Consider the following 13582-nt stretch of genomic DNA (forward strand, 5'->3'; position numbering starts at 1 on the left):
GCTTGCAAAACATAAAAGTTAACTACATATTTCAAAGTGTTATTATCAGGATTATCATAATAAAAAAGAAAATATTTTGAGTAAGGTGGATCAAAAAGTAACAATAACACTCACGGGGTATATTTTGAATTTTGAATTGAAGTATTTACTAGGTACGAATATTTAAAGAAGAAATTGGAGCTTGGGAGTATACTCGCTCTGCATGCGCGAGACATTATAAACCCAAAAAAAATAAATCCAAATTAAACCTGTACCTTTAAGAAGAGGGGGCGTGTCATTTCTAGGGCTGTCCCTTTTTATTTGAATATACAGTAGTTCTGCAAGGCTGGAGTCGGATTGCATCGGATGTTTTCCGAGCACAGCGTTGTGCAGGACGTGGTGTCTGCATGTCGTCGGTAATGCTCATCATCCAGGCCTATATTTAACATTTGAATGCTACCACTCAGTTAAGAAGGCGTTTTCTCCGCCGCACGCACATGCACGCCGAGGAGACTGCACTGCTCGGAACCGCCAGTATGGACCTACACATACTGGACCACAGGCTACGGGTCACCAGCATATCCAAGAACGGGCTGGTGAATTTCACACACCCCCTGATTAAACTGATATTTCTCCGGAACAGGACACGGTAAGAAGACTCATGATTGGGGTCAGATTGTGTCACTGCGGTGTGAATCACCTTGGTAATCCAGTACGAATATAAGAGATAACCCCACAGCGCCTATTCATTCACTGGGTGGCCGAGCCACTTCTGGGTTATTTGCCTGTGCTGCATGCCCTGCTCTGCCTCCATGTGTGACATACTGCAATGCATAGCTCTTGGCAATAACAGTAGTTTATGACGAAGACTTACCGTTTGGAAATCTGCATTTTAGCCAAAATAAATGATTCTTTATGAACGTATTCTTACAATGCAGATATAAGTGCATTCATCCGGCTGTATGTATGTGTATATGTATATAAAATCTAGGTTACATTTGCAAAAAACCTGCAGCAGTTTAGTTAACAGGGACTTGTCATATTTGAACGTGCATATTTACTTTGTAGTCCTGTAAAATGCATGCAATGAATGGTGCTTCTACTGAACATTCAATTCACTTAAATTTTATTTACGTAGTGCCAAATCCCAACAACAGTTATCTCATTGCGCTTTTTTTTTTTATAAAAGAGCAGGTCTAGACCTAACTCTGTGATGTTATTTACAGAAACCCAACAAACATAAAACCAGCATTGATCAAACATGTTAGAGCCTGCACTGTGTTTATGTGGGACCTTGTTTCTCCAACACAAACTCGACCTTTGACTTCCTTTACCTGAAATCAACATCCAGTTTGCAAGTTGTCAGGATCTCATGTTGGCATTAGTACCAGTTTTCAGTTAATCCCTGGATATCCTCCCTTTGTTATGTAATTGTTTATTGCTCTGGCTGCCCCACATATGCATGGCTAGAAAAAAAGAGCTTAACATCTGGCTTTGAGCTGCCCATGATATAGGAAAGGCTCAGCTACTGCTCTCAAGTCAAGTTACATAGAAGTTGTAAGCAAATGTCAGGGAAGATTTTCCTCCTTTTGATCGTGTTCGTGCTCAGTGACATCTGAAGTCTAGATAACACAATGTCCTTCGGGATTTGCTTATCCTAAGCATCATGTGAATATCAGCAACACCACGGCCCTTTGATAATCGCTTTACCAAGTAACAGGACTAGCCCTTGTCTGCATAAGTAGATGATCCTGGAAAACATTTGCTATGGAGAAATGAGTTTCATATCATGTCCTGTCAAACGCTTCACATCTGTTCACGGCTAGCTGCATTCCTCAGCACTCATTTGTCTCAGAGTATTAGGCAATACAGTAGGTTTTGACATGTTCATACTAGGCACAATGCATGATGACTTCTACCACCTTATAAACTGCTATACTACCAAAATAACTACTCAGTGTGAATTATACAAGGTTGTACTGTAATTGTGCCAACATGTCTAAGGTACAAGCCAACTCATTCCTAATGAATAATTGTAAAAGATCAGGAACTGATCCCCAGATTAAAAGTCTGTTTAGTTTTATTCCAGAAGTGCAAGCCTATTTTATTCATCTGAATAGGCTCTGTGATGCTTTCAGTGTGTGTGGGGGAAGGGGGGAGGCCGAAACAGGAGGCTGGGCAAAGAATGAACCAGAAAAGCATGCAGACTGCACTTCCTTGGATTAGCAGGCTTGTCTGTTTTTCAGCGTGTTGTTGTTCAGACCTAGGTGCGGTATGTCTACTGCTTTTTGTTTTCATTGTGAATTATGAAAATGAACCACGTAGGCTATGTTTTTCACAATGAAAGAATATTCTCCACCCAGCCTTTTATGATTGCACTTTTATGACTAAATATGAATCACACTGAATGACATCACACCGAGCTTCACAGCTGTGACTGTGAAACACGTGTTTGATGGATCCTTTTGCTTGTTAGAATTCACAGTAAGATGCGTAAATAGCCTAGGTAGCAGGAACAAATGGGTAACTCCTGGTATGAAGTGGTCAGTATTTTCAGATTAAATGTTGACTAACAAACAGCATGTGCTCACTGTAGTTTATTTCAAAGACTTTGTCTGGGATTGTTCAGGTGCTGCTGGAAATTCTGCTGGAGGTCCCGCGTTTTAGGCCGGATGTCTCACACCTTCCGCTTTCTTTGTGTTGGCATTCTAAACTCCAGGTGCATTTATGAGGACCATGGTGAACTGCTCCACGGATCTCCGCAGGACAATCTAGACAGTTAGCTAGACTATCTGTCCAGTCTGAGTTTTCTGTTGCATTACTAAAACAACTTTTGAACGTTCAAGCTATTTATTGCAGAGTTCAATGTGTCGGGGGCTTAGCGCGCACAAGACGATTGTGATTGGTATACAGAAATGCCAGTTAACCGGAACACGTTTTTCTCCCATCCCGGAATGCTGTGTCGACTCACCGTCTTGCAATGCGAGGCTATGGTCACTGTAATACCCAGACCATAACAACTGTAGAGGAAAATAATCTTTTGAAGGTGTATTTCTTTCAAAAAGTGTGAGCCCACATTTTCATTTGAACAGGCTCTGTGATGTTTTCAGTGTCAAGAGGGGAAAAAGTAGGCTGGGCTTAGACTGAACTAGAAAAAGCATGCAGGCTGCACTTCCTTAGAGCAGGCCTGTCTGTTTTTCAGTATGTTGTTGTGCATGCTTTAGAGTTATGTTGTGCTGTGGCGTGGATGTGTTTTTCCTGTTTGTTTTTTCTATAGTGGAGTAGCCCCCACCACCCTTGTCAAACTTTAGACGATGCCGATTGGGGAGTGGTGGTGAAGATTGAGTTCATAGCGACTCAAAACAATGGTGCAAAAACAAGCTTGATTTGCCTCAGTTGGTTTTAGCCATCTCCCTTTTTAGGCCCCTGCTATTCATTAGACCACAACTCCCTGAGAATGCGTGCAAAGTTTTGCAAAGCAGTCCTGATCAGAATTTTAAGAAGGTAATTGCTTATAAGAGCCAGGCTTATCCCAAATTGTTAGAAGATAGATTTCCCTTCAATACCATCCAACACAACTGAGGCACCTATGGTGCAGAGGATGAAAGAAGTTGAAGACTTTGCCTTGCCTAGAAATATCAGCAACACTGTTAGCTGTGAAGGTGAGCAACATTTACTCACTGACTACTTGTCATCAGAGGGTTTAAGGTGTGAGAAACGTTAAATCCCCTTAAAAGTGAGGGACATATTGTAACAGTCAAAATTTTAAAATGTACCTTTTTAGACATACTGAATGCCTACTTATGAGAGAAGCAACTTTCATTACAGCGCCCCGTATTTCTACAGTTAGTTGGGCAAGGCACCTGTTGCAGATGGATGCATGTTGCTGAGCTCCTGTTTACTTTGCCTCTCAACTTAAGTGTGACGTTTTGTTACATATGGCTTCTGTTTTGTTCATGTATGATAAAATAGTAGCCACACAACCGGGCTTGATAAGGTTTATGTGAATGTTAGGAAAAAACAAGGAGCATTTTGAAAATTCCAGTACCCGTGTGGCTGTGACTTTATACCACCCTCTCCAAGCTACCACAACCAAGAAGCACAGACCCAAATAGTTAAATTATGATTTAGGTCATGTCTTGGGTTTGGTATTAGGTTTGGACGATAAATAAGGCCAGATACGTGCTGTATAGGTTAAGGGAAGCTCATGAGTGTGGGGATTGCAGGCTTGCACACTGTTAGTTAGTCTTTTATTGTCTTTGTATTTGTTGTTTGGAGTTTATGGTTGTGGTAACTATCAAAGGCCAGCATGAGCCAGATATATCAGGCTTACTGTACTGTGGGTGCAGCCTTGCAGGCTCCACACAGTCCTGCTTTCTATTCTTTGGCGGCTGACTAACGAGAGCATGGGTTGGAACAATGCCTGAGCTGAGCCAGAAACCCGAGGGGGAGTTTTCCACTTGTCTGCTTCATTGATCTGTCAAGGTTGGGGGCTCTCGCTCCCCTCGTTTACAAAAGCCCCCTCTCTAACATGCAGGGATAAAAAGAGAAAAAAAAAAAGAAGAAAAAACGTCCCCATTGTTCTGAAAATAGAGGAGGTTGTGAGAACGCTACAGATTCTGGTTTGTTTTCCTTTCTGCATAGGTAGCAGACGGCTTGGTCATCCGCTGACCATGGGGCTCTGGTGGCTCGCATCACACTCTTCATACTTCAACAGCATCAGTTTGCTCCGCTCTTATCATGTTTCCTCAGCTGGAGCATCAGTTGCAGAAACCCCACCACCACATAGTGCCACCTCTGCCCAATCTTTGTGCAGCTGGATCAAAGTCCAGACTCCCGTGTGCTAGGTTTTCATCTTCCCCACTCGGCCGCTCCCTCACTACCTGTTGCTTCCTCGTCCTTTTTGGTTATTTTCCTGTCTCCTCCTCTTCATGTTCCTTCATGCTTCAGTTGAAGGAACTTGTTTACAAACTCCGCAGTGGTCACACACGGGCTATGTGTCACTGTTAAGTAGTGCTGTACAAACTTGCTTGATTAATCGCTTAATCATTGAGTCTGTGAAATGTTCGCACAGCCAAAATTCACCAACATTCTCTATTAATCCACTAATCATTGTGATGGAAAAGGGCTGATGGTGGTAGTTTGTATTTTTCTTAATGATTACAGACTATTTTGGAGACATGGGGGATGATGAGGACAATGTTGTTTTGTCAGTGTGCTTCTTTAGAAATGCTTGTTGAGTGTTTGAATAGAAAAACACCCGCCCACTCACACACCTTCCCACATCCGAACTGAGAAGCGTTTTGACAATTTCGGTAACTTTTTGAAACCCACTATCCGGCATTCACACCCACGTCACGCCATGATTGGCTCGGTTGGTGCAGGTAAGAGAGGAGCCAGGGTTTAAAACTGTCTCTCTAGCTCTTTTTATTTATTTTTTACAGCCAAGTGTAACACTATCAATATTTTTCAACAGAGACTGTCTGAAAATGTGCACTGTTTGCACATATTTAAATGATATTGCCATTATCCCCATATTTAAATGTTATTACATCTCCCTTTTCTCTATGACAAGCTGCTTTATACTCTACTTTTGAGTGTTTGGTACAACTATAGACACATTTGATTTCCAACACGTCATCCACACTAGTTTTGTTTGAGCATAACCCAACCCTTACATAAAGTACTGTTTCCTTTGGGCTCCTTTTGTCCTTCACTTTGTTTTTCTTTTATGTGTTGATGTGGAGACGAGGGAAGATGTAAAGTTAAAGACAGAATGCTTTGTTGTGAGGAGACGTCAGATGTGTTGCTTGACCTACATGTTTGTCTACCCTCCTATGCATTCATTCTACAAATTTCTTCTAAGTGATATATAACATATCTTATTGTCATTAAGCCAATCCATTTTTTTTGGAAGGAAATAGAAGTCAATGTATATTGCATTTCTCCAACCAGAGATAACAAGTTTTCTCTTCATAAGAATTCCAGGGATGTAGCCTACCGATTGTAGGTAATAGCAATCTTCCTTTGACTGTGACAGTGACAGTAGAGGATTGAATAAAGATTGTAAAAACTATGTTAGGCAAACATATTTTCCTGCTGGCTTGTCGGTATTCCATAATGAAGCTAAGGTGAAGCATCATATCTGTTTTACACCAACCGGAAATCAAACAAGCACAGTTGTCCCACAGATGGATTTCCTTTAGGTTGCTTGACAACACACATGGCTGAGCTTTGGCTGCCTTAACAGATGTAATATAAGAGCCTTTGCTGTCTTCTCTAAAGAAACTCCACATACAGCTCCACACTTGATCAGTCTCACTGGCAGGATAGATGCTTGGCACACAGTACCTGCAGGAAACTGCGAGCTGTGGAAGGTGAAAGGTCAACAGGAAAGGAGGGGGGTATTGTAACACAATGGGCTGGCGGAACTCACCAGCACAGCTGGTAGTTAGTGTTACAGTGTTCTCTCTCTCTGTCTCTCTCTCTTTGTCTCTCTGTATGGCAATTGTCCCATCTCATGGCAGGGATTACTTTTTGCTGAGTCAGGAGTATTGCAGTCTCAGGCTTCTACTGTAATAGCCTCAGCTGACTGATAAGCAGAGGAAGTGTACCTCCAGTGAGGCTGTTTTAGGAAAAAACAGGAATATATAGCGCTTCCTTTTTAGGGTTTCAAAGAAAACAAGAGAGGTCATCTGTGTAGAAATTGCCTCTCTACCAAAAAAGATAGTACTGTACGATAACAAGGCTTCTCTAAAGGTCAAACTATTCCTTAAAAATTCACCTAATTTGGTCCTCTAGAGTTGCAAAAAGGGATGAGCCATTAGTTGTGGAAAGTAAAGTTTTCTTTCAATGATATTCTCAGTGTTTCTCATCATAGAAACCGTAATCCTGGATAACTTAATACTAAATTTACTAAACTATTATGTTTCTGAAAACAGTATGGTGCTGGCTCTAAATTCTACAATACCTGTGAGCATCAGCCACCCATTCTATGCAGAAGAAGTTTGTCAGAGGTGCAAATCAGACCCGGATCCCAATTGACAACATAGTTGCCGAAATCATGTAAAATTCACCCTGATTGTAAGCCCACCTGAATTGCTAATCATTTTATCAAGTTTCTACAAAATGTAATCTTCAGCTTTTCGTTTCAAAACAAAGAATGATTTTAAGTGATTGAATGTTTTTAACCATAGTACTCCTTAGAAGTGGTAGTTGACTTTTATCCTCGTGTTTTTAGGCCTTTATGTTTTGAGTTTTTATAATAATAAAAAACATAATTTCTAATGCAGTTGCTTGCTACTCATCATTCAACCAGGAGTAGAAGTAGTAGCTCTGTTGGTAGAGCGGGTGCTCTTATATAGAGGTTTACTCCTCAACGCAGCGGGCCCGGGTTCAACTCCGACTTGCCGCCCTTTGCTACATGTCATTTGCCCTCTCTCTCTCTCTCTCTCTCTCTCTCTCTCTCGCTCTCTCTCTCTCTCCTCTTATGTCTTCATCTGTTCTGTCAAAAATAAAGGCAGAAAAATTGCCCGAAAAATAATAAAAAAAAAAAGAAGTGCTCCAGTATGTGACGAAAATAAACTGGACTTGTTCTTCTTGTTCCCCTGGGCGCCTGGAATACCTCCTTCTCCTAAATCTATTCAATCAGTATAGAGTCAGTAAGTAGTAATCCTAACCGTGGTAGGAAATCTTCCAGAGAAAGTGAAAAACCCTTGAAGCCCTTAAGAGTTTGAGTTGAGTGTTTTGAAAGCTAGAAAGGAAAGCCTAGAATGGCCAGTATATATGGCCATATAGAACAAGAATTTCTCCTATCCAAAAATTTGATTTGAAGTATAATCGCCTTTTAAAAGCTGATGTTATCCAAGAAAATGTGTTTTACCATCCAGTTTTCCCTCATCCTGTACCAAATCCCATGGGCCTATTTACTTTTTTCCCACAAAGACAACATCCAAAGCTCAAACACTGTGGCCATGCCAAGCAACAGCCTTTGAAAGCAAATGCTTTCGGCCCCAAGCCTGATGAAAATGCAAATATTACAGATTACTAACCCTAGCCCAGTACATTGTAATCAAGGAATGTAAAGGTGCAGATCCCAAATGACAACACCTGATACCAACTGGTCTTATTTTGTACATTTTTAACCCCAGTGGGCTGTATCAGGTAGTACAACTGCACCATCTTTTCAAATAGTTAACCATAGTGGCTATTTTTTCAGAACTAAGTATAAGAAGGAAGCAAAAGTAACTTTCCAAAATTGCAGATTGGTGGATGACTCAAAGCCTGCAAAAATGCAGACCAGAGTGGTGGTGCTGCATATGCATATAAACATCCTGTAAGCATTGCCCGGTCTTTCCTTAAATTAAGCAGTTGGTAGCTGAAGCAGTGCCCCAGTTTGATGTGTTTCCCACCATTTGCTGTAGACAAATGAGCGATGCTGGCATAATAATGAGCTTGGGTCTTGTGTTTATTGAGTCAAAGCCAGTCCTGAAACCAGTGTGGATTTCGGGGAACCCTATTTACTTGATTCCTGTTAACTTTCTTTTGTTGGTTGCATATGTCAGGAAAAGGAAAAGGGCAGCAAAAATCTCTGCAGACCCCTCACATCCTGGACACAACCTCGTTCCCTCTGGCAGGCGAAACGGATCACTGTTCGCCTTTCCCAGCCGACACAAAGACAGTTTCTTTCCTCGAGCAGTCACTCTGCTGAACGCTCAGAAATAGCCCCCAATTTACACTGACCAACACTGTTCTGCTCATCTACCTTATGTATATCTTCAATCTCTCTATTAATATAATTAAAATTGTGCTAAACTGCCTTGCACTATATGTCTGTTTAAATCTCAGACCATACTTCTCTTTTCAATTGTTACTGTATATTTTTAGTAAATTTCTAAATTCTATTGTATTGTTATACTGCATACTTAACAGTATTTTTTTATATTTCTTACTGTCCTTTCTGTTTTTGTTATTATATGTTAAGTGAGCGTTGTACTTAGAGAGCTAATACTAACCAGGGTCAAATTCCTTGTTTGTTTGCACGAACTTGGCCAATAAAGCTGATTCTGATTCTGATGAAAAACACTCTTCTTCTACTCTCTTTCTCCTTTCTCTCTCCTCCTTATGTTATCTACCTAAACCACAGGCCTCTGTTCATCTGTACTTCCTCTCCTGTTTCAGATGTAAGTTTTTCAGTCTGACGGAGACACCAGAGAACTACACAGTTGTCCTTGACGAGGAAGGGTTCAAAGGTAAAACACCCTTGTGCACACACATCTTTCATCTGGCAGGAGTTTGTCCTGCTACACTCTGACCGCTGTAGTCTCACTCGTAGTGATACTACAAATTATACACTATGTAGTGTAGTGTTTGCCAGGTAGAATACAATAAATGAATGTACTGTACCTTGGTTTTAACATTTTGTACGGATGTAAAGTGTTGCAAGACATGCACTGAAGAACGTCAACCAAACAAGTTTTAGGGAAGCTGCCACCAATATCAAATTTGGAAACTTGAAGGGGAACTCTAACAAATTTACACTTCAAATGTGCAACCCTGACATTTCTTTTTTGTTCATTGATGAGCCGTTTATTTGAGCTTCTCCAATGTTAGTAGTTATTTCCTTTTTAAATAGTTTTGAATTAAATAATTTTGTGTTTTCTCAGGGTTGGTTCGAGAATTTAAGCAATTTTTGACTTTTTAAGATGTTTTCTTAGTCAATTGTAAGGGATATATGCCTTTTTTATTTTTAAAATTATCTTATACACTGAACAATTGTTAGCCAAAAAAAAGAGAATGGATAGATTAATTGGTTATTAAAGTATTTAAAAAGTTAGTTAGCCCCTCTTAAAATGTTCCCTTTAGTCCGGCTACACTCTTGGGACAGAGTCCACAGTAAAACTCACATGTTGTAGTCCCGTCGACTCCTCATCCAGCCATTTTTGTCTAGTCCTTTTACACAGATGTAGTTGTTAAAGGCAAACATTGCCTCCGGGTGCTCCGTTTCTCTCTCTCTGTCTCTTTTGCGCTCCTTCTGAGTGCCTATTTTAAGAGGTAAAAGCTGGTGTAGCGAAGCCACAAGGGGCCGTCTGTGACAAATTTATGCCAACCAGAACAGGGGCTCTTTGAAAGACGGTAAAGAAAAATGAGCATTCAGTGCAGGAGGTAGACACCATTTGGTAATGCTTTTAGTTAGCTAAATGAGTGGTAATAAAAATAATAACCAAAAATGTTTGGGCCTCCTCTGAAGGTGTCTGAGACTTTAAACGTGCAAAAGAAAGTTTTTCTCTCGTTTGAGACTTTAAGTGACACTCTTTGGAAGATTGGGGTCCCCTTTTCACTCAGTATCACCCCTGTAGATCATGCTTCAGCGTCTTTTTCACTTCCTGGATAGAAACCGGTTTCCCAGGCAGCTTTTTTTTTGGGACAAAAGAGTGAAATATCCTGGTTTGACTTTTTTGGCTTACAGACTAAAGTTGTTACAGCTGCGTCTGAGTGATCTCCCTGTTTGACCTTTGACCCATTATTATTTTTTTTAAACCTACTACACACATAAGCTTTACTTGTGTTGCTGTGCGATATAAATAGCAGGGGGACTTTATGGTGAATGAAAAAGGAAGATGCAGATGGCGGGGGAGAGGAAGTGGGTGTATGGTATACTGTGCAGCTATCAAGAAAAAGTTGTTACTTATAGCTGCCTAATAGTTTACACCTTCACAAACCTTTTAAGAGTGCATCACCGGGAACATAAAGTTGTCATGTGGTTAAACGCTTCATCCAAAAGGTTCTTTTACTTTGAAGTTACCAAGTCACTATTGTGGTTGCTGTAGAAATGTTGTTGCATGACAGGTGGTTGTATACAGTACATCTGTCACTTCCCTGGTAGTTTGTAATAGCTTGTGAAAGCTGTTCCTCTTCATTGGTGTAGTTTGGCTGTTCAAGCTTTGTTTCAAGACTTTTTCCACTGCGAAATAACTGAATAATGTTGTGTGTGTGTTTTATTTTATACTAACGCAGGTTAAACTTTATGACTGGCTTCTTATAGAGCTCTGTTGCCCTGTTTGACTTTAAATACTCCCATATCACGTAATGTTGGCACTAGGGGTGTTTGTCCTTTTTCAAGAGTGAGTTCAGTGCTTAACTCCAAGTCTTCCATAGTTGCGGCCAAAGCCGATTCGTTGTTTGCTAGCAGCAGCAGCCATCTTCTTTGTTTTTAAGTAGAAGGGAATTCACGCAGAACCGTCGCGGCTCTGCCGTCGTTATGTTAAGCCCGCCCACCGACTCTATACACGATGTGATTGTCCTGACCAAAGTTTGTTTTTTTCCAGCTCGCAAGCCAACGGAGAGTTGCTACACTGACCCTAGCTGCTAACTACATTTGCTTCCGCTAGGCTGCGTCTAGATTTCTAGGCTAACTGCATCCTACATTTCCCATGAAGTAGCATATTTCATCAGACCTTAATATAATTTTTATGATAAATAAAAATGAGATTGATAATTTGTCCATCCACGATAATTTCCATTTGAATGCTTGTTTGTTTTCCTTCTCTCTCTCTCTCTCTCTCTCTCTCTCTCTCTCTCTCTCTCTCTCTCTCTCTCTCTACCAAAGAGACTGGATGACCACTCTCGGTTCCTTAGCGTAACAAGGTGTGAGCCCTCTAGTCACGTGTCAACTTCATGATCTCTGTGTGGGTAGGCAGGACTCCATGCGTAGCCTACCACAGTGCAGCAAAAGAGCCGCATAAAAGAAAAAAGAAATTATAAAAAAAAAATATATGGAATTGGTTTCAAAGCCAAACGTTGCAGCTGCAGTGTGGGAGCACTTTGGATTCAAACCAAATGGCCGCAGTGAACCACTTAACCTGAGCGAGCCGGTATGTTGCAGTTTTAAAACAGTAGCAACTAAACACGGGAACACAACAAACATGCATATATGCACCTAAAACACAATCATCCATGCAGTTTTCCGAGCTGGGAAAGACAACTACAACAGATGGTCCGTCTCCCCGGCGGTACACAGTCGCTGGGGCAATTAGTCGACAAACAAAGTACAAACAGGATAGTACAAAATGGTCTGCACTCACAGACAGTGTAGTTCGCTTCACTGCTAAAGAGATGCTGCCCTTTAGTATTGTGAAAAAGCTGGCATTTCGACAAATTCTCTCTCTCTCTCTCTCTCTCTCTCTCTCTCTCTCTCTCTCTCTCTCTCGTCCTTTCTGCACACACTGCTGGACTGCAATTCACTTTATTTCAACAAAGCTTTATGCTAGATAATTTTTTTTTTTTTTAAAGCTTTTTGCATTTGGCCTGCTTCATCTCTTTGGTACTCTGTCTGAGCCTGAGACTAATTTTTAATATTCTTTGAAGTGCAATTTTGTTTACGTACATTTTATTTATCATTTTAGTTGTGTGTGGTTTTTAATTTCCATTTCAATTGTTGTTTTTGATTGTGTTTGTTTTTTATTCCAGTGCATTTTTTGTTAACAATTACAGAGTCTACGATACTATTATCGTTTATCGCAATAATTTCTTGGACGATTAATCGTCCAGCAAAATTTGTTATTGTGACAGGCCTGCTCAGACTTCATAAAACCCCCCTTTCAGAGCTACACAAGAAATGTAGCTATTTTCACAGGTTGACTAATACTGACTGTACCCTGTTAGAAAAATGGGTAGAGTGACCCCTCTAAAACCGCTTCAATGGCATCAAATTAGACATATTTTTAATGTGTTGTTAGGACCTGCTGCACATTGGAACAGTAGTTATTGGAATGCTGTTGAAACCAAAACATAGAAAAGAAAGATCTTTGACTGGCTAATTCCTGTTATTTGAGCATGTTCACTTAAAAACATGAATATTGGGCCTATGCTCACTGACCCATCTTTCTCTTCTTGACCCCACTCAGAGCTTCAGCCCTCAGAGCATCTCAAGGTAGAAAGCTCCATCTGGCTGCCGCTCAACGTGGTCTCCAATGGCAACTCCTCCAGCAGCTCACAGGCTGTTGGCGTGACCAAGATCGCCAAGTCGGTCATCGCCCCTCTGGCCCAGCAGCATGTCTCTGTCTTCATGCTCTCCACTTATCAAACCGACTTTATCCTGGTGAGTGTCATCTACTTTAGTCTTTTTAATTTCTTTTTATTCCACTCCAGTCTAAACGGTGCTCACTAATGTATCTTTTCAAAATGAAAGAAGCACAATGAGCTGTTCACTGTTGTCTAATTTAGAAACATCTGGAGCAATTTTCCAACTCTCTAAATGTATAAAAAGTCCAGACCTGTAATTGCACAGTAAAGCCTTTCACCTACTGAGAACGGCCAGACAAAAAAAAGACAAAAAAATTAATTCCAGACAGAGCTGAGGGCACTAAAGGTTAGTTGATATATTACATGCAAAAGTGTTAAGTGAGCAAAAATAAATAACACCTTGACAGATGTTTGTGTCAGCAAATATATTAATGGGCCACTTGCTGGTTGAGCTCATATAGTCTCTTAAAGGTCCCATGACATGGTGCTTTTTGGATGCGTTTATATTATGGAGGAAATATTTATTCATAATTCAAATTGAAAGTACAAAGAGAAAGCAAAGCAAGATCAAATTAAAAAC

At 40.6% G+C, this 13582-nt stretch overlaps 1 protein-coding gene across 1 annotated transcript in view; it reads left to right on the forward strand.

Moving 5' to 3' along the window:
- The first annotated feature begins 311 nt into the window (after positions 1–311).
- The window catches only part of castor1 (cytosolic arginine sensor for mTORC1 subunit 1), a 22089-nt gene continuing 8818 nt past the window's right edge, over positions 312–13582 (forward strand). The window contains exons 1-3 of the mRNA XM_032516899.1: positions 312–628; positions 9160–9230; positions 12885–13078. Of these exons, the coding sequence (XP_032372790.1) occupies positions 477–628; positions 9160–9230; positions 12885–13078 (417 nt within the window). The 5' untranslated portion in view covers positions 312–476. The remainder of the gene's footprint in view (positions 629–9159; positions 9231–12884; positions 13079–13582) is intronic.

This window comes from Etheostoma spectabile, chromosome 5 (assembly GCF_008692095.1).
Source record: "Etheostoma spectabile isolate EspeVRDwgs_2016 chromosome 5, UIUC_Espe_1.0, whole genome shotgun sequence".
Taxonomy (NCBI): Eukaryota; Metazoa; Chordata; class Actinopteri; order Perciformes; family Percidae; genus Etheostoma; species Etheostoma spectabile.